The sequence below is a fragment of the Lathyrus oleraceus genome, chromosome 3, assembly GCF_024323335.1.
Source record: "Lathyrus oleraceus cultivar Zhongwan6 chromosome 3, CAAS_Psat_ZW6_1.0, whole genome shotgun sequence".
NCBI lineage: Eukaryota > Viridiplantae > Streptophyta > Magnoliopsida > Fabales > Fabaceae > Lathyrus > Lathyrus oleraceus.
In genome coordinates this window covers 317,475,821-317,501,702 of record NC_066581.1, presented here as the reverse complement: position 1 = coordinate 317,501,702, position 25,882 = coordinate 317,475,821, and the positions used below count along the sequence as shown (strand labels likewise).

The 25,882-nt window shown below is 34.4% G+C and overlaps 2 protein-coding genes across 2 annotated transcripts; both read left to right on the top strand.

Annotated features, from left to right (window-relative positions):
• Positions 1-5,319: 5,319 nt before the first annotated feature.
• LOC127131055 (chromophore lyase CRL, chloroplastic) lies at positions 5,320-7,232 on the top strand. Its single transcript, XM_051059996.1, has 6 exons — positions 5,320-5,735; positions 5,813-5,862; positions 5,954-6,014; positions 6,095-6,130; positions 6,294-6,344; positions 7,098-7,232. The coding sequence occupies exons 1-6, from the start codon at positions 5,580-5,582 to the stop codon at positions 7,230-7,232; spliced, it is 489 nt and encodes a 162-aa protein (XP_050915953.1). The 5' UTR covers positions 5,320-5,579.
• Positions 7,233-7,589: 357 nt separating this feature from the next.
• On the top strand, positions 7,590-25,247 carry LOC127131054 (uncharacterized). The gene is made up of 5 exons (XM_051059995.1): positions 7,590-8,050; positions 8,130-8,280; positions 22,695-22,782; positions 23,651-23,920; positions 25,244-25,247. The coding sequence occupies exons 1-5, from the start codon at positions 7,766-7,768 to the stop codon at positions 25,245-25,247; spliced, it is 798 nt and encodes a 265-aa protein (XP_050915952.1). The 5' UTR covers positions 7,590-7,765.
• The last annotated feature ends 635 nt before the right edge of the window (positions 25,248-25,882 follow it).

The following is a 25,882-nucleotide window of genomic DNA, read 5'->3' as shown; positions in this document are numbered from 1 at the left end:
TATATATATATATATATATATATATATATATATATATATATATATATATATATATATATATATATATATATATATATATATATATATATATATATATATATATATATATATATATATATATATATATATATATATATATATATATATATATATATATATATATATATATATATATATATATATATATATATATATATATCGTGTTTGAGGATGATATTTTGAAGGTCATTGATGTCGCTATATATATATATATATATATATATATATATATATATATATATATATATATATATATATATATATATATATATATATATATATATATATATATATATATATCGTGTTTGAGGATGATATTTTGAATCTCCTATCCACCATTGTTCATCATAACCACTGATCCACCAATAAATTCTAGTTCCGCAATGGAATATATATATATATATATATATATATATATATATATATATATATATATATATATATATATATATATATATATATATATATATATCGTGTTTGAGGATGATATTTTGAAGGTCATTAATGTCGCTCCTTTATAATTATATTCAAAAAGTTGGGCTATCGTGAGGGGAATGAGATCCTACGCTGGGCTCTTGAGATTAAGAAAATTGTGGGCATTTTTTTCATTTTATGGGACGAAACACGTGAATAAGGATATATGGATTTCAATAAGTTCTCTCCCTAGTAGGAAGCTTCACACCCCTACTCATTTAACTACAAGAATTAGGAGGACAACTTTGTCAGAGTACGAGGTGGTACAAACTGCATATGCTTCATCTTTGCGGAGGAAGGGATGCAAACCGCACTACTAGATGGGCGAGCTTCTTTTAATTTTAGGCTATGACTTATATAAACTTAGTGATGAGGAGAAGGATGACGTCACATTTTTAGGATAATTATGCATTATGTATGTTAGGGAATTGATGAAGTATCACAAGGATATATCAATGCTTAAAAAATATTTGCATAAGTGTGTTTTTTTACTCATTTTTCTCTCTATTTACTTGTCTTTTTATAAATATTTGATATTGATTTTGTGCTAAGACAATGACTCGTTTGTTAATGTCAAAGAGGAAGGCGATGTTAGAGAAGACAAAAGTTGGAAGAGGCGAGGTAAGGTTACCAATCTAAAAAGTGATCTTTTTGGTGTGTTGACTAGGGTTTCCAAGAAAAAAAATAGTGGATGATAGAAGGATTATCCAAACCATGCCCATTTCAGTCATAAATCCACCTCTGCTTTTTCCTAGGCAAAAAAACACACAGCTGATTCGAGGAAGGTTCCTATTGATTTGGAGGTGAATGCCTCAATAGACTTGGATGGAGGGGATTTTACAAATATTTCATGAAGATTTTTTCTTATGGGTCTCTTTTACATAACTTTTAAGAGGTTAAGAGGAACTCTCCTTATGGGGTAAGAATTTCAACAACATGACTTTTGTCTATGATAACCTTCACACTCCAATGGATGTAGAAAGAGCGAGGAAGATAGGCCTAAAACGGGTGTTCGAAATGATATATACCTATATAATGAAGGGTATGTACTAGGAAAGGATATGAATATGGGTTCAAAGTTTGTTCTCCATGGATAAGAGTGGAGAACAATTGAAGTCTTGACTTAGTAAAATGAAGGAGAGCTTTGAGTTGGATCAAACCTTACTGAATTCAGCGAATAAGAGTTTATCCTCTCTTGAGAAGAAGTATAAAGATTCTAACATTAATGAGGAAAGTATGGAAAAGGAGAATGAGAATATGCAAGAGTAGCATAAACAATATAAGGGGATTACAAAAAAATAGGGCATCACATTGTCTTGGGTTGAGGCTGAAATGTAAAATCTCAAAGAGGCGGGCAAGACTCATGCCTATATTATGGAAGCACTCCAAATTGACTTGGAGGTGTCTCTTATGGAGTATCTATTTTCTTCTGATTAGTAATTTAAGAAGGCGAAGGATCATTTCCTCTTCTTATACCCAACCTCTACATGTGTTAGCTTTTTAGTGCTGACAAGCTTTATCAGTAGATCGACTCTAGAGTTCTCTTCTTTGGGTACGTAAGTCACTTTGAATAGTTTTAAATACTTCTCTAATTCTTGAACCTACTATGTATTATTTATCATATATGCTTATTTAGTTTGATATTCGTCTAACTAGTAACATGTTAAGAATCACTTATGGCACAAAGGTTAGTTGAACCCATTTATCATGCTAAAGTCATTCTAGAAATCAACTCCTCATACTCCGCTTTATTTTTTATAGCTTTGAACTCGAAGCACAATGATTTTTCTATCAGGATGTCACTCGATCTTTCTAGTATTATCCCCACTCCACTTCCTTTTAAGTTGGAATCCATATGTGGGTGGTTTTTCGTCCATAGTTGAATTGAATTCTACTAAGAAAATGACTAGGACTAGAAATTTGATGCTACTTCTTATGACGAAGGTAATGTTGTATTCATACAACTTTACCAATATGATACCATTCTTTCTACTATATTTAGTTTCTTTAAAACATGGAGAATATGGTAATTATTTTTTACCACGATTCAGTGTCCCTAGAAATAGAGTCTTGGCTTCCAAGTTGTCGTAACTACCACCAATATCAAGTTTTTTATCTTTTGGTACCTCAATTTAGCTCACTAGAAAACTTTTCTTGTGAAATATATCGGCTTCTCATCACCATATAATTTTTGAACTAACACTAAGCTCATGGCATTTTTGGTTACTTATAGGTACAAGAACATAAACACTCCCTCCTTCAGGCGAGTTAGTATTAGGGGACTTGCCAAAAACACTTTCAACTTTATAAAGGCCTCATCGCACTCCTTTGTCCACTCAAATTTCACATTTTTTCTTCAACATTATAAAAAAGTGGAATGATTTATCCTCCCAACATTAAAGGAAATGGGAGAGAGCCACAATTCCCTCATTCAATTGCTGAACTTGCTTAAGTGAGGTTGAACTTCTCATGTCAATTATAGTCTAGCATTTGTCGAGGTTAGTGTCTATCTCCCTTCTCTCAAAGAGGTACCTAACTTTGTGGTTTTGAAACTCTAGGGGTCGATTTGAATGTCTTTCAAATATTCTGTAGGTACCAGTTTATCTTCTACATATTATTGCCTTAGATCTAGGTCTACAAAGTTGACACTTTGCATGTTAGATTTTAACAAGGGGTAGGTCACCTTTGCCACTATTTTTTAGGATATCTTGATATCGTTTTTGGATAATTTTGGTCACTTTTTACAATACATATATGCAAATTATATAAGGGATACTTCATGGTCAGATAGAGTATGGATAAAACTACTTCCAGAGTGTTGAATACTGATATGTCGATGATAATGTTGTAGGAAGAGAGTGTGTTTACCACGAGATTTCTAACTTTTATTGCTTTGATGATCTTGCCTACTCTAAAATTTATTCTGATTGAAATATATCCTCAAACATGCACAAGTTCACCTAAAAATCACACCAAAGAGCCTTTGAAGGGCTATAAATACACTTGATATAATTGTATTCTTCCGAAAGCATTCTAATAAAGGCATATCTGAATGATCGGGATCAATGAGATTTCTATTAACATTGTAGTGGAACATATGCATGCTAATGACCATGTCGTCATCCTCATGAGGTATGATTCTTGCAGCGTCTCAATGCAAAAAATTAACCCCGGGCAAAGGAGTTTCTATGGGTTTTGAGGGCAAATATGCATAACTTGGAGATCATACATTTTTCGAGAAGAGCCCAAATATCCACTTCTTGGAATGACACTGACAATAATGTTAAGTGTATGGAAAAAAATTTCACCACCATTTCTTTCTTCTGGATCCTCTTCCTTTCTTGGTTAAGGACTTTTGGGATGATCTCACCCAGATTGGTGGTTCTGCCCCTCGATTTATATAACGCTCCTTGGACATACCTTATCTAGTGACCTTATTTGATGAGAAATTTTATTTATTTCTTTTGTTGATGGCAATCATATGTGGTATGACCCATGATTTTTTGGTATTTGCACCATTTGATGGGCTTGTTCCCCTCATTTTACATTTTTGAGGTGGAGGATTTAGAATAGCTCTGACGTAGTACACTTATCGCAATATCTTATCTAGTATAGTGTTCAATGGTGTATAAATTTTTATGGGCCTTTTGGTAGGTTTGAAGGCACCTTTACCCGAGATTGGTTGTTTTAAATGGTTGATGGATGGAGGATTTGGATCCCCTACTTCTTTGCTCATTTGCGTCTTTTGCATTTTTCTCGACATTTCTTTCCTCACCTCTCACGTAACATTCATCTTTTGCCATGATTTTTTCCATCAAATGTGCCAGCTTCTGGGAGAGATTTTCATTGAAGTGTCCGATTTTGAGCCCATTTTAGAAAGCGCTTACTAACATTTCTTAATTGGGGTTTATCACCTAAATGGTAGCCTCATTGAATATCTTCAATTTTTTTTCCAAAGACCGGCATGTCCTTGTCATGCGTTGAATAAGATTGGGGTAGACACCTTATGATGTTTGCTTGTAGAAAATTGGCGGATCAACTTTCTCGAGAGGTCTTGATAGCCAATTATGGAGAACTTGGGAAGGTTCATATACTAGCGCAAAACTGCTTCCTTCAATGTTATAGAAAGAAGCTTTAATTTGAGTGAGATTGTTGCACTTATCATCTCCATATAGGTATTGATGACGATAACATGCTAATGTGGGTTACTGCTGAAGGTCACCAGGGAGGTTTGAAGTTATCTATGACGAGTGTATCATAGATCTCGACGTAAAGAGTGCGAGCATCCAGGGACTCTTTACCCTAATATTTGTTGCTTTTTCGTTGCTATTGTTGCTGTTGTTGAAGGTTCAAGACGTGGTTTTGCAGGATTTCAATTTAGCGACATAACTCTTCCATGTCAATCTACATATCCTCTATGGCATCTCTATCATCGTTGTTATTCACTACGCCAAAAATGACTTTTAACAGCGCATCTTAGACAGCGCTTTTAAAAGAAAGCGCTGTCTAAGGTTAAAATTAAAACAAAACACGGAAAATGTTCCAAAAAAATAATGAAAGCGCTGTCTAAGGGGGGGGGGGGGGGGGGGGTCTTAGACAGCGCTTTCTAAAAGCGCTGTCTAAGACCCCCCCTTAGACAGCGCTTTTAGAAAGCGCTTTTAAATATAGACCTTAGTCAGCGCTTTTGATAAAGCGCTGTCTAAAGTCTTTAAATTAAAAAAAAAATTAAAACCAAAAGCACTGTCTAAGGGGGGGATTTATTATTATTATTAGAGTTTAATTGCACATTACAAAAGGTTACTTAAAATCTTTAGTAGAACCAAAAAGGGTGAAAGAAGATTAGAACCGCTGGCCTCATCCGAAGGTGATTTACACTCACTCCACAAACCAGTAACACAAATGAGCCCCTCCTCCCATTCCTAATAATGTTCTAGAATCATCCTTTCCACTTCTTCTGGTTGTTGCCGCCGCTATTTGGCTGCTTCCGCCACCGAGATTCCTCCACCATCAATCCAATCCATGGTAAATTCCTAAAATCATCACTCTTGAAAAAATATTCAAGAATTATGGGTACGGATTCCAATGGATGGAACCGTGCTCGAGGGTTAGCATTCAAAGCTCTCCTTTTCATCGGTGGTGCTCTTCTCGTTAAACGTCTCCGTAAGTCCACCACTCGTTGGGACCATGCTCGCTTGGTCGCTCACTCCCTCACCGGCGAAAAGGTTTCCACTTAATTCTTCTTCTTCTCAATTTTCTTTTCTTTTTATAAATTTTCTGAATTTTCTAACTCTTCATGCAGTATTCCAAGGACCAAGCTTCTAGAGACCCTGACAACTATTTCAATATTAGGTTTCTTTCTCAATTTTCTGATTTTAATTTGTTTAACCTCTTTATCTTTTTTTTTTTGTAATTTGATTTTTTTTTGTTGAGATTTTTGCAGAATGCGTACTTGTCCAGCAGCAGAGTTAGTAGATGGTTCAGAAGTTCTATATTTTGAGCAGGTGTTTCTTCTCTCTGATTAACTGTTTCCAATATTATGCTCTTAAAATTAGCTCAATCTTGATTTCCTTTTTGCTTTTAGGCTTTTTGGAGGAGTCCACAAAAACCCTTTCGCCAGGTAGATTATATGTATTTTGATTATGTTTTTTTTCTTCTATTCTTTATGCTTGAATTATGAATGTGATCGATTGATTGATAGGATCCGCATCGAAATACACTTTTTAGGTTACTGATTTAAAGATATCTATATCTTAGTTGCCATTGTTTGTATCTTTCTGCAGAGGTTGTTAATGGCAAAACCTTGTCTGAAAGAGTTGACATGTGATGTTGAGGTATGTATTCACTCACTAAGATGTTGATGTTCTTTATAAGATTTTGCCAATATTCTAAAGCTGATTTGTGCCGAAAAAAATGGTCTAGTTGTGTTTTTTAGGTTTTTTCCATCAAAAACATTTGTTGTAACTTGTAACAACCCTTGCCCTGAATTTTTTTTGCCTTATCTCCTTTGTTATAAATATTCACAAATTTCATAGGCTCCCTCTTATTTTCTTTTAGGAGTACCAAATAGATAGCTGAAGAGAGGAGGCATAATTTTTACACGAGTGTAAAATTTTAACATCAGAGGATCCATTCTAGAAATTAATATGGTGATCTTCCATAGTGGGAATTTACGATAATATTAGTAGCATCGATAAAATAACATATGCTATGCCTTCTTTGTGAAGGTTTTTTTTTTCTTAACTACTTAAACTTATTCTTATTTATTTGTTTTTATGTATATATAGATAGTGATGCAGGAATTAGGGGGTCAAGTATAACTAAATTCTGTTACTTTGTGTTAGATGAGCACTCACACAGTCACACTTCTGTCATGCGTGTTAATATAATTGATCTAACCATTGCCCTGCATTATATGGATACTTGTCCTTATATTTCTATACTGATTTATGGGATCATGATTCCATTTTAGGTTTGTTTTTTTTCTTTCTATTTACAGAATAGTATATTCTTCTTGTTCTTGTTAAAAGTGAAAGTTATATCTTGTTTTAAATAGAGCATGAATTCTAACTTCTCTTCTCTGGCAGTTAAGTACATATGCCATTAGAGAAATGGAGGAATACAACAATTTCTGTGATCGGCCAAAGGATCTGCGCCCGCAACCAGAAGAAGTCATTGGGGTAAGCATTAAGTCATATTCATTGTTCATATTGTGGTCTTAGCTTATCGTTTTTTGTTAGGGAGAAGTAATAAATCTCACATTTGATAGGTTTAAAATGTTCTGGTGTGAGTTATAAATGTTAAGTTGGTGAGATTAGTGTGTTTCCTGATGCCCGATTCTGATAGTATGTTATGGAAATTAGTTAAGTTACTGTTTGTTATTCAGTTCTAACTGTTTTGTACCAGCTTAGAGACTACATGTTAAGCCTTAGGAAATAGAATTGAGAGAGAAATGTTCATCAGCACATTGACATGGAGAAAATCAGAAAAAGTAAGAAAAATTGTGCATGATTTCTGAAGTGTATAATTTTTTCATTCATAGTGAATCATTCAAGTGGGTTTATGTCCCCTCCAGGTGTAGGAGTTCATCTCTGAACTGGGTAACCAAATTTTGCGTGTGTTCTTACAATTAATTTTTTCACATTCCTTGCTTTTCAAGCACTCGATTGGTTTTCAATCACTCGATTGGTTTTCAATCACTTAATCTGCATTAGTATTGTTCTTCATCAAGATTAAACTCAGTTTCTGCTGAGTCATGATCCTGACAATTATGGACCTTGTTTATCGATTGTGTGTATTCAGGAATTTGGTGAATGGGGATAATTTCTCTGGAAATTGGGTAACTGTTGGAGTGCTAACTGGGAAGGGGATTCAGAAAACAAGTTCAAATGGGAAGAGCTTTTGTATATGGAAAATTGGTTGTTTGGATGAAAACACTGTTCCTATTTTCTTGTTTGGAAATGCTTATCAGAGGAATTCCCAAGAGCAGGCAGGAACGGTCTTTGCATTCTTCAATTGTGGTGTTCGCAAGGATGCCAAGGTATAATTGTTGGGAGTTGGTTAGATTTTTTCAATAATTTTCTATGAGTTCTGCAATCTCTTTTATATTGTTTTTGCAGGGTAATGGCTTTTCTTTGAGTATATACTCCCCTAACCAAATTGTGAAGATGGGCACCTCTGTAGATTACGGAGTTTGCAAAGCGAAAAGAGCGGATGGGATGGCATGTACAATGGCCATAAATAAGATTGACGTTCCTGAATTATTATTCTGTTTCTGTTTCTTCAGACTCCAACTATTACTTTTCCATGTTTGTTTTCCTTACAATATGATACTAGTATATGTAATGACTTGTAAATGTGTACATAAATTTGTATATATTTTGATACATTTAAGGCAAAATTGGTTTGAATTGGTATATATATATATTTATTAGCCAAAAATTGGTAGAAAAAAGGCCAAAATGGCATATATAAAATGTGATAATTGTCTGTCAAAATCTGGTTGAAAACAGGTAGAAATTCTGGTTTATAAACCTGGAAAAAATGTGGTTTAAAACAAAAGCTTCAAAAATTTTCGTATACCTTAGACAGCGCTTTTGTAAAAAGCGCTGTCTAAGGGGGGATTAGAAAGCGCTTTAGGCAAAAGCGCTGTCTAAGGGGGGGGGGCTTAGACAACGTTTTTTGAAAAGCGCTGTCTAAAGTATACCTAAAAAAATTAAAATAAGAGGGTCTTATAAAGCGCTTTTGGCCAAAGCGCTGTCTAAGGAGGGGGGGGGGGGGGGGGGGGGGGGCTTAGACAGCGCTTTTAAGATTTAAAAAAGCGTTGTCTAAACCTTTAGCAGCGGAGGTTTAGACAGCGCTTTAAAGCGCTGTCTAAGGCTAAAAAAAGCGTTGTCTAAGGTCTTGTTTGTTGTAGTGATTGTTGATGACAAACCTTATCATTGTGGAATGATAGTTAGGTTAATACAAGCTTTAAGTGAGAGTGTGATCCAGGTCAATTTTACCAAGGCCCCATGATGGGTGTCAAATGTACTTGCAAGAAATGAAATATCTAAGATCTTTTTGGTTCTCATGTCAATGCATTTATTCTTCTTCTTCTTTCATTTAGACTTTATGCTTTTGACTGTTATGTATGTTACTCTATTATTGCTATTCATTACCTTGTCCCTTTTTGGTATAGGATTTGAATACATGATTCCTATATGAATTGACTACATGACTCGAAGTTAAGTCAACTTCCTAACTCGAGGTTGAGTTGACTTTGTGATACGATGACCTCACTTACCAAGCATGATGTGACGAATTAGACCACATGACTCAAAGACTTTTCACCTTGCATATTCTAATTTATATTCTCTTCGAGGATTTTGCATGTCCTATAATAAATGAGTCGAAGTCTTCTGATACTAAACAGTCTTGACTTATTATAGATATAACGATCCAAATTGTTAGTGTCCAAGGAGTTAAAAGTGTTAAAAAAAAATATAAGAGATAATTTGTATACTTTGAACTTTAAAATTTTAGATGAAATATCCTATCAATTTTATTTTTATGGATAATTGCTCTTTGTTCCAATAAGATAAATTTCTGAACTACCTTCATAACCCCAAAGAATTGTACGAGACATCTTATATGCAACTTACACTATTTCGAGCTGGTCAAATTAATACCAATAAAACACTATTTCCCTAGCATTTTATGCTAAAGATGATTTAATAAAGATTTTCCATGAACTTTGGAAAATGAACTATAAAGAAACAAAAGTGTTGAGTTTTGTTTTGTTAGGTACATGTGAAATTAAAATTAGGAATCGCTTTTCAACACCATGAGTGAACTCTATGTTGGGGGAGATTTTTCACTAGGGAGCATTGAACATAGTGGGACTTCCTTTTCTAGAGCAACACCTTTGTGAGAGACACACCACATATTCACCTAAAACCTTAAGGTGATAGGTGAGTGGGTTCTCTCACTTATAAATGCTCAAGTCTCCACATTATCAACCAATGTGGGACTATTATCCACACTACTCACACTTGACACATTCTCAATACTCCCCCTCAAGTGCGAGTCCACAATGCTCCCCCTCAAGTGAAAGCCGCACGGAACGTTTCTTATTCACCCTCTAGGCGCCGTTGACACTCTTCAACGGAACGTTTCTTATTCACCCTCCTGGCGCCGTTTTTTTTGACTTTCGATACAAGTAACCTGGTCCCTTTCTGAAACCAAAGGCTCGTGATACCATTTGTTGGGGGAGATTTTTTACTAGGGAGCATTGAACATAGTGGGACTTCCTTTTCTAGAGCAACACCTTTGTGAGAGACACACCACATATTCACCTAAAACCTTAAGGTGATAGGTGAGTGGGTTCTCTCACTTATAAATGCTCAAGTCTCCACATTATCAACCAATGTGGGACTATTATCCACACTACTCACACTTGACACATTCTCAATACTCTAGACCTGCCTTTTTGCTGCCTTTTCTTTTCAACGCCCATACTTTATTCTCCCCTGGATTATTCATCCAAAATCCTAATTAAACTCTCATTTTTTATTTATTTTATATAGATATCTCAATAGATACAAATAACATTCATTGTCCAAAAGACCATAATTCTTTTGGATTTTTTCTATCAATCTTTAATCACGGGAGAGGGAAGCTGTCTGTCCCAATTTTATATTATATCAAACTATGCGCACCAAAACTCAACAGTTGGAGATCCTCTTATTAATCACATTTAAATTTACAGGTGCTTTAAAAAAAAGACATCTTCACAAAAGTGAAAAAATATACATAATTAGGGGGTGACAATTTGATCAATTAAGACAAAATTCATCCAATTCATCTATCAAAAAATTCATTCAATTCATCCACTACATAAAAATTAAATTAATAGATTGAATTAAATCCAGTCATTTATAAACATGGATTGATCCAATCCATCCAACACATTTTAATGATCCAATGGATTTTTTTATCTAATTTTAAAAAAATAAATTTTTTCAAATATCAAATTATTTTTTTTGAAAAATAAAAAATATTTTTTTTTCCAAAAAAATTCAATTTTTTTTGAATATACAAAAAATTGATTTTGTCCAAAAATTTAAAAATCATTTTTTTTGAAAAATACCAAAATTTGATTTTTTTTTTCGATTTTTTTTTAAATAAAAAAAAAATATTTTTAAATTATTTTTTTCGAAAATACAAAAATATATTTTTGAAAAAAATATGATTTTTCTCGAAAAAAATATGTTTTTCTTATTAAAAGAAAAACTTTTTTAAAAAAAAAAAATTTCAAAAACAAAATGGATGGATGAATATCCCTCCACTAAAAATATGATAATTGATGGATTGGATGAATTTTATTTTTAATGGTTGAATTGGATTGGATATTTTTAAAAAACTTTTAATAGATTGTTTTGATCCATCTATTAACGATCCAATCCATATCCATCAAACTCATTCATTTTGCCACCCCTATCCGGCCTTCTGGTAGCCATAGTAATATTGTAAATGTTTGTATATGCAAAACAGATATAATATTGATTGTGTAAACTTTGCTTGAAAGGTTTGAGAATTTTTTTAGGAAATACTCTTAAGCAATGATAGTACAATTTTCTATTCTTAAAATGATCAAAATCACCTTCAACAAACAGTGTAGGCAACAACATGTTTGTTGATTACTGGTGCAATATCATTGGTAGTTTAAACAAATGTGCACTTTTTTCTTGTCAAGCTAGGTTTGCATTTGATTTTGGTAAAGTTTGGTCGATTTCTATTGTTTATTAGTGGTTTCGGTTATGTAACAACTGTCTTATGTAATCACTTTCTTTAGTATCCAACATATCTTCGGTTGGTGGCCTTCAATATGGTTATTCTCACCTTTTCCTAGACTGGGTTTGGCTATTTTGACCTATCAAATTTCTTAACTACTATGATTAAATGTGAGATTGTGATATTATATATATATATATATATATATATATATATATATATATATATATATATATATATATATATATATATATATATATATATATATATATATATATATATATATATATATATATATATATATGAAACATTGATACAAGTTATTTTCTAGTTTTTTAAAAATAATTCAAAATATATTCATAAAATATAAATTTAAAAAATAAATAATCATTCAAAATAAAGTGACTGTCATTTTGTTATTTTGTCGAATGAAGAATAATATAATGCTCGTACTTTATCAGAAGAGACGTATCATACAATCTTCTGGACACCACAACGGTTGTGGAGCAAATGCAGATACATCTATATGATAATCTTTGTTAGTAACCATCTTTCGAGCACTTTGTCCCACACTTGCACAAATTGAGATTTGAACGTCACATCCTCGGGTTTGCGCCACTAGAAAAGAAAAAAAATTAATTAAAAAAATTAAATCAAAAATCTTTTATCAAAGAAATTTGGTAGATAAAAAATGGACGTCCTATAATAATTATCTAGTAAGAGATTCAATAGTATTTTTTACTTAACTTTTTTCTAAGTTCTTAGAAGGATATTTTTATAACATATTATCAAAAAATTTACAAGTCAATCTTTCGATGTTAAATAATGTGTACCAGATAATTTTGACTTAAGACTTCCAATGATTTTTTAATTGGAGAAATTGAATATGAATTTCGGTTTGATGAACGTGAATTGAATAACTTGAATTAAAGTGTCCCGATAATACATTTTTTTCACCCTCTCTGCCAAGCTTGGAATACTTCAAAATAGAATGAGGGAAAAAGTTTTTTTTAAAAAGGACAAAGAATTTGATCAATTCAATCTCCAATTTGATTTTTAAATATTGAATAGGGATAAAGGGATAAATATTGGAGTTCGGGATAAATTTTTCCTTTTTAAATGAGTCAACACTTAATTCATTTAATGGACTCAGTAATCTACAATAAATTCATATCCAATTATATAAACTTCTTTGTCTACATCAATACACAAAGATTATAAATTTCTTATGATAAAAAGCCGGTGTTTTTTTGAATCACACTTAATCATCCATAAACAGATTATCAGCATCCACGTAACAGTTTAAGTTTCAGTCTAATAAACGTCACTGGCATAAAAAACATTCATCATAGGTGACAAGTATATTTTATTAGAGTTAGTTGATATTGTTGTCATTTAAGTTAGTTACACTTAAGTTTCTATTGTGTTTTTATATATATCTAGATCATCATTACTATAAAATAAACATGTTTAATATTAATTTTATTCATATTTACATTCTATCATATTTTATCATTCGGTTAAATATTTGTCACCTCTCACATTCGATTATTCCAACTATGATAATGAGTAGCTATTATTTTGTATCACATTATAGCATTTCAATTATTATGTTTAAATTCACTTCGAATCACTTATAAATATTTTTTGTCGGACATATTTCTTTTTATTAATGACCAATTTCTCTGAAGTTTTCTAAAACAAAAGAAAAAATAATCTCTACTTTTTTTAGAGATTAAAATGATTTTTATTTACAAAACTTTTATTTAGAAATATGTCTTAACACCTTGTATCACTATATTTGTAAAAGGGCCTTAAGAGGCGACAATGAGGTCTCTAATCACTTGTTTATCAAATCAGCCGACCCTTTATTGAATGTGTCACCCTTTTGTTAGATGTAATGCACTCTCATGGATTAAATGAGTGATGTGTCATTCCCATGAAATGACACGAAAAAAGTCGTGAGAAAGGTGGGTCACTCTCCCCTGAATGTTAGGAGGAAAACTGCCAACTCCTTGAATGGTTTTTATCTCCAAGAAGGCCTAAGATTCATACCTAATACAGTTATAAATAGCACATCATCATGGTTGAAGAAAGAACCTAACAAACAATATTGATATACAATGATTTCTCATCTCATTTGAGTTAGCTCTCAATACCATAACAACCTTAACGCTTATGACAATCCTTAATCACTTAGGATTGTCACGTATTTGTACTTATAGCAAATAAAATTTGCGCCCACGTAGAGCCCCGATAAAACTGACCGGGCCAATATCATAACATTCAACTAGAGTATTGTCTTTACGCTCATCCTTCATCATGGTGAAAAAAAGACATCGACTTCAACCAATAAGGAATTCGATGGTGAGGAAAATATCATAGTAGAGATGTGTACTTCTATGGACAACCTCTGTCTCCAGAACCTATCCTTGGAGGACAACATTCTCCATATCTAGCTGCGCCAACAAGTAACATATATGGTGGATAAATTGGAAGTATTGGATTCCGAACCTTTCTAGAGAACTTCAAGCTGCCATCGTTGGCTAAGTTCGATGGACACAAGACCCATATGAGCATGTGGCTTCCATAAACACTCAAATGGACATCATTAAGACACCTGACTCTTTGAAGTACAAGCTCTTATCCATCACCTTTAGAGACACAACTGTGAAATGGTTTATGGGAATCCTCATGCTCTCTATCACTAGCTATCAAGACTTGGTGAAGAAGCTAGTCCACCAATTCGCCGAAGGCAGGCACATAAAATTGACCTCCACAAATAAATTCAAGATACATTAGGGTATCTCGCTTGCTTTAATGAATCAATAATTAAAGTAGTCCATCCAAATCAGGAAATGTTCATATGAGCATTTCCGAACGGGCTCAGAGCGGGACACTTTAATGAATCCCTCGCCCATAGGCCAACAATGTCTTTGGCTAAGGTAGTGATGTGAGAAGAATGCTACAACAAGAAATGATAAAAAAAATAAGGTTCTCTATGTAAAAGAATACATTTTGAACATAGACAACTCACAAAGGAACCAGTCAATATCACCCATGAGAGACAGAAATGCATTCAAGCAATGTTGAAAGTCATAATATCCCCCAACCGTCATCTCCCAAGACAGACGTCACGAGACCTAATCCTCATAATTGGTGCAAGTTCCATAAGGTTAAGAGACATCAAAAGAAAGGTTGTTACCAACTCAAAAATAAGATATAACGCCTTATCCAAGAATGTCATATGAAGAAATATATCAAGGGAAACTCCGCTAGAGGACCATGTAAATCTATTCTTAAGGGAGAGACTCCTCATATAGTCTAGGGTCTAAGAAGGGGAGGATCCAACTAAATGCGGCGAGGACAAATTCGTTTGATATACCCTTAACACCATCACAAGAGGATCCACTAGGGGTAGGGAAACTAGTCTCACCCTCAAGGAACATGATCGTCAGATCCTGGCCGTTGATGGATTTCCCATTGACTCCAAGGCAGGCGAGTAAGAAGATCTAAAGGCCAAGATTACCTTTTCCGAGAGGGATATCGCCAACATTCACTCGCACAATAATGACCCAATGGTTTTCGTTGTTTGATGAGACGAATGGGAGATCAAAAGAGTCTTGATTGATCAAGGGGGCTCCGAAAACATCCTTTACTAGGATGCTTTTGAGTGGCTCTTCTTGAGTTTGGAGGACCTGAAACCCTTCCAGGGATCATTGGTGCATTTTTCAGGTGAACCAATACAGGTGAAAGGATACATAACACTAAATACCACATTTGGAGCAGAGGAAACGTAGTATAAATAAATGTAAGATATATAGTCATTGATGGACCTCATCATATAACATGATCGTATGGCGTTATGCCTTTAACCAATTAGGCATCTCCCTATCCACCTTATATCTATGCATGAAGTACCCGCTCCTAGATGGGCAAGTTAGTGGTATCTAGGGGAACCAAAAGATCGCCAGAAAATGCTATGTGGAAAGCTTATAGTTAAAGAAGGAGCAAGCAGTAGGCATGGACACTGTGGGTATAAAGGCAGGGGTAAAGCCACCAGATAAATCCCCCACTAAGGAAGGCCTGACCAGTCCAGATGACAAGAACAAAAAGACTGCAAAAGAAGGCCTCTTATCACGAGATGATTGCCAGGGCGATGAGCGTCATCTAGTTCTGTTTGTTTAATGTTTATTTGGTTTATAAGAGTTATATTCTCGACCATGTTATTAAGGATAATGACATTTTCATGGGGGCACTCTTTTCATGTGTTGTTAAAGTAGCACACGGTTTTTAACTAAGACCTCACTTTATTTCTATAAATTTTTAGTTTATTGATGATTTACATGCATGTGATCAAGAAGCGAGAGGATGTTATTGAGATTGTCTTCTATAGACATTAAAATTCTAGATCCCTATGTGAGAGTCCTTGTTGCCTTCTAAGGCTATTAAACATGTTAGATCCTGATGTGAGGGTCCTGACCACCTTTTAAGGCTATTAAACATATTAGATCCCTATGTGGAAATCCTTTCCGCCTTCTAAGGGTATTGAACATGTTGAATCCCTATGTGGAAGTCCTTGTCGCCTTTTAAGGATATTAAATATGTTGGATCTCTATATGGGAATCCTTGTCGCTTTTTAAGTCTATTAAACATGTTGGACCTCTATATGGGAGTTCTTGTCTCCGTTCAAGGCTATTAAAGATACTAAATCCTTATGTAGGAATCCTTTCCGCATTAAAGGCTATCACATATGTTGGATACCTATGCGGGACCTTCATCACTCTGAATTAGCATGAGAGGTCCTGATCCTCCCCAAAAACAACGAATCTTAAACTTGGGCGAGGAAACTCCCAAATGATTCATGATAGAAAGACATACAAACAATTATAAATATAAGGAGCCCTTGAGGGCGATATTCAACATTTCATAAAAGGCTCATATGGATAACCACCATAGACATGATTAAAAATATAGTTAAGAGAATAAGGATGGTAAGAGTCTGCAGATCATTGACTCTCTTTAGAAAGTAGTTTTTCTTTTGGAGCATCTCTGGGGGAAATCACCACAAGATTGTCATCATCTATTGCATTGTCGCCCCCGGGCTCAACTTGAATACCCTTGGCAGGGGAGGTGATGAGTTCATATGACTAAGAACCATCAGAGACGTCCATAGTTTGGCCATCAACAACAACTTTTAACATGTCCATAGAGCTCAAATCCAACTCAAAATTTAGAAAGGCCGCATGCTCTTAGCCCTCTAAAAGTAGATGTCAATGGTTTCTACCAAATCATCATTCAACGTAGATACCTCATCTTATAGGTTTTTTTAGTACTAAGGGCTTACTCCAGGTATTCCCACAACTCTTTCTCTTTGGTAAATCATTGGAGAATGGACTACGCTTAAAGAAGAAAATACCGGAACCATTATAAATCTGACGTACATTGATCTCTCTCTTTTAATCTCTCTTTCTCTCAATATATCTATCTATCTATCTCTCCCCATCTCTCTCTCCCTCTCTCCATTTTAATTTTGTAAAATTGCATGTTTAGGTTGCTTTTACCGCTTTCCTAGAATCGCATGTTGTTAGGTTTTTGCCTTGGTAGTGATTTATCGATTAAGCATAGGTTTTTGTTAGAATTGGAACTAGAATTATCATTTTGTTAATTAAGTGTGAAAATTGTGTTCTTAGAATTCTCTATTGTATTGACTTGGTATATTTACACGTCTTGTGTAAATTTGACATTAAATTAATACACTGCTTGATAGTTTTTGGTTAGTTGTTTGATCCAATCTATTATCTTTGTATAGAGATTAAGGTGTTTTGCGTATATACCATTCAATAAGAATAATTAATTTCTTACACACTTTACTTCTTCTATACAAATCTTTTTTAAACTCTCATAAGTTTTCAAAACTAAACTGTTTTTAAAAACTAAACTATGCATCCCCTATAAACCTTTCCATTCTCATATTATCATCCAACACATAGGGCCCTATTAAAACTGATTTGTGCCACACCCACTTTCCATTTATCACCTGCCTAAGTCACCCTTTTTGACATGGTGGTGGAGTGAGGTGTCACAACATCTACTAACATTGGCGTACCAGTTTAAACCATATCATGAGGGTTCACTGGAGGTGGAGAATCCAACTTCTCTCACACAAAGTATGCTCGACAGGTTCTGTTGGAAGATAGCATACCGAATGCCTTTAAACTAAACTTTGAAGAGGAAATAGAACTTGAAATTATCTTTTCTAGTAGAGACGTTGTTGACATCCACCATCACAACAATGATCCCATGGTCATAATGTTGCACTCTGACAATTGGGATATAAAGCGAGTGCTGATTGACCTTATAATGTTTTAGGATGCATTAAATAAACTCTAACTAGATCTAGATGACATCCGAAAATTTCAAGGTTCCCTAGTTAGGATCTCATGTGAGTATGTGTAGGCGAAGTTCCATATAACTCTCAAAATGGAATTTGTATTGGATGACAACTTGAACATAATCAAGGTCAAGTATCTCTTAGTAGACACCCATTTTGCATACTACATCATCATGGGGTTGTTGGTGTAAGCCCTAGAGGCCAATATTTTTGGTACTTGTATCAAATTATTGATTAATAATAAAAGGCTTTTTCTTTATTATGTTTGTTTAATAAAGTCCCTAGAATAGCTAGTCCGTTTAATGTATCAAGTGTGACTTAATCATGAGATCCCATTAAACATAAGGACACTATTCTTAAAGTATCCGTAGTCGAGCTTTGTTGTGAAGTAGGATAACATTAAAGCATTAAGACTATTATGTATATAGTCTGATGATCACATCTCATGGATCATGGATAAGGAGTTATCAAGTCTTAAACATAAGTATGAATATTGAGAGTAATATTTATACTGGATTGACCCGCTATGAGAATACTATATAGAATGTTATGCTAAGTGTCATAAGTTATTCTCATGGTGATAATGGTGTATACCACCCTTTGACCTGAAACCACTATGTACCCTAGATGTAGAGTTGAGTGCCTTATTGCTGATCAAACATTGTCTGTAATTGGATGACCATAAAGACAGTTGATGGGTACTCCATGAAGCATGCTGAGGGACATGAGTGACCTAGATGGAATTTGCCTATCCTGTGTAACAGGATAAATGTCTATGAGCCAAATATTGAATTGGACAAGGATGACACAGTCTATGCCTTGGGCTTAATATAGACATAAGGGGAAAAGGGTAATTATACACATAAGTATCATCACAAAAGGATTTGTCAGATCACATGATATTTTCGTGTCTTGGGTAGCAATGATGTGTTTCTAGATACCGCTCACTGTTTATTATGTTAAATACGTGATTTAATATAATTGCTAATGTCGCGAAAACCTACAGGGTCACACACAAAAGGACGGATTGATGAAAGATAGAGTAACTAAGGAACGCCGTAAGGTACGGTGCACTTAAGTGAATTGTAGAACATCGCAAGGTATGGTGTACTTAAGTAGAATACGAAATATGATAAGGTACCACACGCTTAACTGATTTTGGCATATCATAAGATATGGGTCACATACACTTAAGTGGGCTTTTTAGCTTGCAATCCACACAAGTGGTTCTATAAATAGAACCCTTGTGAAGAAGCATTTGAGCAGTTGTAATTTCATTTCTCTCTCTCTCTCTCTCTCTCTCTCTCTCTCTCTCTCTCTCACTCACTCAAAACCTTCATTCGTAGCAGCTAGCACTGAGATTGAAGGAATTCGTTCGTGTGGACTGAGTAGAGGTGTTGTCACCATTCAACGTCCGTGATCGTTCCGTAGATCTGCATCAAAGGTTTCAATCGCCACAAGAGGTAACGATTCTATCACTGATCATGCCCATTCGTAAGGATCACTAAAGGAGAAATTTTTTAAATTTCGCTGTGTTTTGGATCGCTCTTCTCCTTCAGGGGCGACCCACCCTCAACCTTATATGATTTTTTTTTTGCAACCTTGCATTTGAGCATGAAATATTTTCTACCTAATGGATGGGTTGTTATAATATAGGGGGATCAAGCAATTGCCCAAGAATGATACTAGAATAGTCTCAAGATAAGAAGGGTAAAGGTGGTCGTAACCACCATTCAACAAATAGGAGCGCAAGGGGATGAATGTTGCGAATTTAGATCCCAAGATAGAGCCAGAGAAGGAAAAGATAACTTCCAAAGAGGATATACATTAGGTCTAGATTAGGCTATGAGATTTTCAAGTCACCAAACTAGGAACCTCTTTGTCTGAAGAAGAAGATGAGGATTTGGTTGCCCCAGTAAGGAGGAGTGTTGGCTTATTTTATTAAACACATGTCACATGTTAGGTATAAATGCTAGAGTAGTTTCTCACTGCCTCACCATAAAATCCATGGTGAAACCCGTGTCCTAGATAAAACATAAAATGGGCACGGAGAAGTAGGAAACGATTGATGAAGAGGTCGTTAAGTTAAGGAGTACAGGTTTCATAACTTAAATCAAATATCTAACCTAGTTGTCTAACATGGTTTTATTTTGGAAGTCATTAAACAAATGGTGAATGTGAATCGATTTCACCGACATGAATGAAATGCGTCCCAAGGATCCATATCGTTTGCACAACATTGATGATCCGATTGAAGTGTCCTTAGGAATAAGACTTTGAGCTTCATGAACGCTTACTATGGCTATAATCATATAAATATGGATCCTCTAGAAGCTCCCAAGATGGCGTTCATGTCCAACCATGGTAATTACTACTACAATTTCAGGCCTTTCAGACTGTAGAACACAAGTGCCAATTATCTAAGGATAATGGATGATGTATTCTCATAATAGATAAGGCGGAACCTCGAGGTCTACATCGATGATATGATTGTAAAACTTTGGAGGATAAAAATCACTATGCCGACTTGGAGGACATCTTGAAGTTAGTAGGAAGGTATAACATGCGTCTGAATCTCGCCAAGTGTTCTTTTAGTGTTAAAGTCAGTAAATTCCTAGGATTCATCATAACAAGAAAGGGAGAATTGAGGCGAACCCTGGTAAGTGCCAGGATATCATCAGCATGAGGAACCCATCTATTGTCAAGGAAGTTCAATAACTAATAAGTCGTCTATCCGCCATAACTCATTTTCTTCCCTATGCAGGTGTCTAAAATGTTCCACTTCTTCACCACTTTAAGACAAAGGGAGAAGTTTGACTAGACAAGCAAATGCAAGGAGGTGTTCACTAAGAAGAAGATATTTCTGATGACACCACCCATACTGGTGTGCTTAGAAGAAGGTGCACCTCTCTATTTGTACCTGTTAGTCACTAATAAAGTGATGAGCTTCGTACTTGTCTAGGAGAAGGAAAAAATTGAATAGTTTCTCTATTTAGTGAGCAAGGTATTCAAAGGTGCTGAGAAGACATACAAGAAAATTGATAGACTACCCTTGGTGGTCTTGATAAATGCAAGGAAACTCATACAGTATTTCCAAGGGCATCACGTAATGGTCAAAACCGAATATCCCATTCTCCATGTTTGGGGCGTCATTGCAAATAATGATTTTAATTAGTTGGCTCATATGAACTGACTATGCTTTTCAAGAACTAGTCACAAAATATCTTCATCACTTTCTTAAGCTTTGCATCGTCAATTCTCTGATTGCAAGTGATTAGATTGAGGTATTTGGTTCTCGAATATTCGTGAAGAGATATACAGCTTGTGGAAGTAGTTAAAGGACTCCAAAGCAGACGACGAGACATCCAAGAGATGGAAGCTGAAGGTTATCGATGATCTGACCAAGGCTCTTGAGAGAGAAGGGGAGATGAAAAGATGAAGGAAGATCTCAAAACTGCTCATGAGGCTCTTGCTAAGTCTAACGAGAAGGTCAAGAAGTTTGTTCAACCTTCAAAGTTGAAGTAGAATATGAACTCCTTTGAGAAAATTTCCACTAATCATTGTAAAAATGGTGATCGAATAGGGTATCTACCTTCAAAAGAGGTTAGTATTTCAAGTCAAAAGAAGATTCAAGTGGAAGTACTTGGACGTGACTCAAAGTCACAATTATATATTAGACAATGTTGTAACTAGAGATGTTCAAATTCGAATTGATCCAAATGAAAACAACAACCAAATTTTAAAAAAGCGAAAACTGCACAATATCAGATATTATTGAATCCGCTTGAATGTCATTCAGTGAAATCCGCTCTGATCAGATCAAATTTTGGATTGAATTTTCAAAACCAAACAAAACCACTTACATATATTTTAATAATTTTTATATTTCATATTAATATGATTTATTAAATTAATTTATTATTAGTTTATTTATAAACTTTTAAATACAACTTATAATTTTTTTAATTTACTTATTTTTTAGACTGGACCTAAACTCTGTCTTTTTTTGACTGGGCCAAGGCCTAATTCATTCAAGAAATTCTGCATAATGCACAACAGATTTATATGAAAACTTTACTTCATACCCCTACAGTTATACCAATATCCCTATATTTTTTAAAAATTCCAATTTTACCCTTATTTGTTTTTAACCAATTTACCATTTCAATTTTAACCATTCAATTGAGACTTCCGAAAATTGTACTATTCATCCTCGTACCGAAACACATTAGAAAAGACTTTCAATATGTTTTTTTCCAAACCGAAACACTTTTTGGAAGACATATGGTTTAATGCATAACGTGTTTTGAAAGACTTACTTGAAGAGTTCCGTTTCTGTTTTAAAAAAAGAACGTTCTAGAACACTTATCATATGTGTTCCGGTTAACAGATTAACATATACCAGAAGTCTTTCCGAAAGACTTTCGGTGTGTTATTTCTATGATCCATAACTCTTCTTTGTAGTCTTCCGGTTTGCATTGTTACAAAATTTTTTTGACATTTTTTTATTGTGCAGGTATGGAAATTCTTCCCCAAATATGTGTAGATACTTTTGGTGCTTTTTTAACTACTCAAAAATTTTATACACGAGAAGAGGTGATCAGGTGGATTAAAGAGGTTGGAATCCATAATTAAGTAACAATTATTATCACTCGTTCATATAATAAAATATGCAAGAGAGGGAGAAATAAAAAATTAATATTTGGTTGTGATAAAGGTAGGAAATACAAGGATACTGATAGTGGATCCAAAGTGCATCCAAAAAATGTGGATGCCCATTTAAAATCAGGTCGACTCCAGCGAAAGATGGGTCTGGTTGGAAGATTGATGTAAAATATGGGGTCCATAACCATGGTTTACCTGATAGATTAGAAGGTCATTCCTTTGTTGGTAGGTTAACCACAGATAAGAAGCAACATATCATTGATTTGACAAAGAGACATGTACCACCTAGACACATATTGCTTTACTTGCAAGACCGAGATCTAGAGAATGTTACTCGGATCACCAAATATACAAGCATAAGAGTATGGTAGAAAAAGATATAAGAGGTCTTATAAGTGAGATACAACATTTGTTTAAGCTTATTGAGGATACATGTTATGTGTATTGGAGTAGAAAAAGGGATGACTCAGAAGTTGTGAGAGAGATATTTTGGGCTCATCCTGATTCGGCTAAGTTGTTGAATATTTTTCCTATTGTGTTAGTTATGGAAAACACCTACAAGACAAACAAATATAGACAACCTTAGTTTGAAATTGTTGGCATAACATCAACCGAGTTGACTTTTGTTGTCGCATTTGCTTATATGGAGTCTGAGCAGACATAGAGTTTTTATTGGGTATTGGAGAAACTTAAAGAATTGTTTGTGAAGAAAGATTTGTGTCCAAAAGTGATTTTGATAGATAGAGATCTTGCTTTGATGAAAGCAATTGAAATTGTGTTTTCTAGATTGATTAATTTTCTATGTAGATCTCATATTAACAAAAATGTTGGTGCAAAATTCAAGAAATATGTGGTGAATGACATGCAAAAGATGATATACACATTATGGCTAAAAGTTGTTTGGGCTAGTAATGAAGTTGAGCATGACCAACAGTTGCATCAACTTGAGCAGCCATGTGTTGCTTTTCGTGGATTTATTAATTATGTGAAAGACACATGGTTGACTCCATATAGACAAATATTTGTTGGAGCATGGATTAATCGAGTCCTACATTTGGGTAACACGATGACTAATCGGTATGTGTTATATTTTTTACTATGTGATATTTTTAATATTTTCAATAGGTATTATTTTTAGGGTTGAATCTGCTCATTGGAAGTTAAAGCAGATGTTGGGAAACAGTATAGGTGACATGGTCAAATGTTGGGAAGCTATGAATAACAACTTAAGGTTACAACTGGGCAACATTAGAGCTTCTTTTCAAAAAAGCTTTTACGAAGTTGAGCATACGCACATAAGTCAATTCTATGGTAATCTGCGTGGTTCAATGTCTCGAGCTACTTTGAGACGTATTATTGAAGAGTTATTGAAAGTTGATTATGTTGGAACTAACAGGAAAATATGTGGTTGTACTCGTAGAACATCTTATGGGTTACCTTGTGCTTGTGAGTTAGGAAGATACATACTTGGTGGTATACCGATACCAATAGATGTTTTTCATGTTCATTGGATGGAACTAACTATGGAAGTTGAGTTAGAGGTAGATGCAAATGATAGATCAGAGGTGGATATGAGTTGTGCAATAGATGAATTATGGTAACGATTTAGGTCATTAGATGTTGTCGGGAAAAAGGCATTAAAAAGTAAGGTTTTTGAACTTACCGACCCCATAATGACTTCATTGAGTCCACCACCTGAGAAATTAAAAACCAAATGAGGAGTGAAGAAGAAAGAAAAAAACAGTAGGATATGATGTTTATAGGGACCCTTCGTGTCATGAGTATGTTGATCAGGCATCTCAATCTTCATAGAGGCAATCTCTACCATCACAGACTTCGAAGAAGTTGAAATTATCAAAGAAGCAACCACAACCAAAGAAAGATTTCACTCTTCAATTTCCTAATCATATTAGGTCATACATTGAAGATGTAGTTAATGTTGTATCAGATATTAATTGTGGATTTAGAGTCATTGCATCATTGCATGAACATGGTGAGGATGGTTAGTCAATGGTTCGCCGAGACTTGGAATTGGAAGTAATAGACAAGGAAAGATCAAGTTTGTATGACATGTTATTATGTAATCGGTTAGCAAAAGTGAGAGAATATTTGATGATAGAATCCTTTGGTCCACAACCACCACAAAAATGGTTGACTCTACCAGATATGGGTTACTTGATAGTGAATCGCTATAATGTTGTACTTGTCTATTTAGACAATCCGTGCATGACTTTCTTTCCTGTGACAAGATCACATTCACCAAATGTCTTCATTTATTGCATTGGTTTTGTTAACCAAAATCATTTGGTTCAGGTACGTATTTTATTTTATATGTCTTACTGTTTTAATTATTTTACTTAGTTCACTTTATTAAATATATGTTTTAATTATTGTTATCAGGTAAACATGAAAGAGGGGTTTCCATTACCACTAGTCACATTAGATTGGAAAAAGTTTTATTGTCCAGCAACAACATCTTGGATGTTAAGATTTGTAGGATGTCTACAACATTGGCAATTACTTACGCCTATATTAGCATGAATATGTAATCAAAACATGAATATTAGATTATGTCATTAAGTTTTAATACATTCAATTCTAAAAGTTAATACATAAATCAATGTGAATGTGAAATATGCAAAGCTTCAAATAAATCAGCAAACTGCGGGTCATCCTCTTTAGCATTAACTTGTTTGAGATAACGATGAATCAATGTAGAAACACGAGCCCAATTAGGATCAGATGGTCCTTCTTCGTAAACAGGAACTGTCACCTCTCTTGGCTCATCACGATGGGGTGGGACCAAACGAGGATGTGAAACACAATAATACCACTCCAAGTATCCATCATCTATATCAGATGGAGTGGTGGCCAACATTGTCGGACGTATCACAACAACAATGCTTTGATGGTAACTAATCCAATTAACATCAATATCGTTAGCCATCATACAATCAGGAGGTGGAGGTGGAACATACTATCTGTATCTGAACTGACGTATACACCTGTCAGGCAAGTATGAAACAACTATGTCACCCC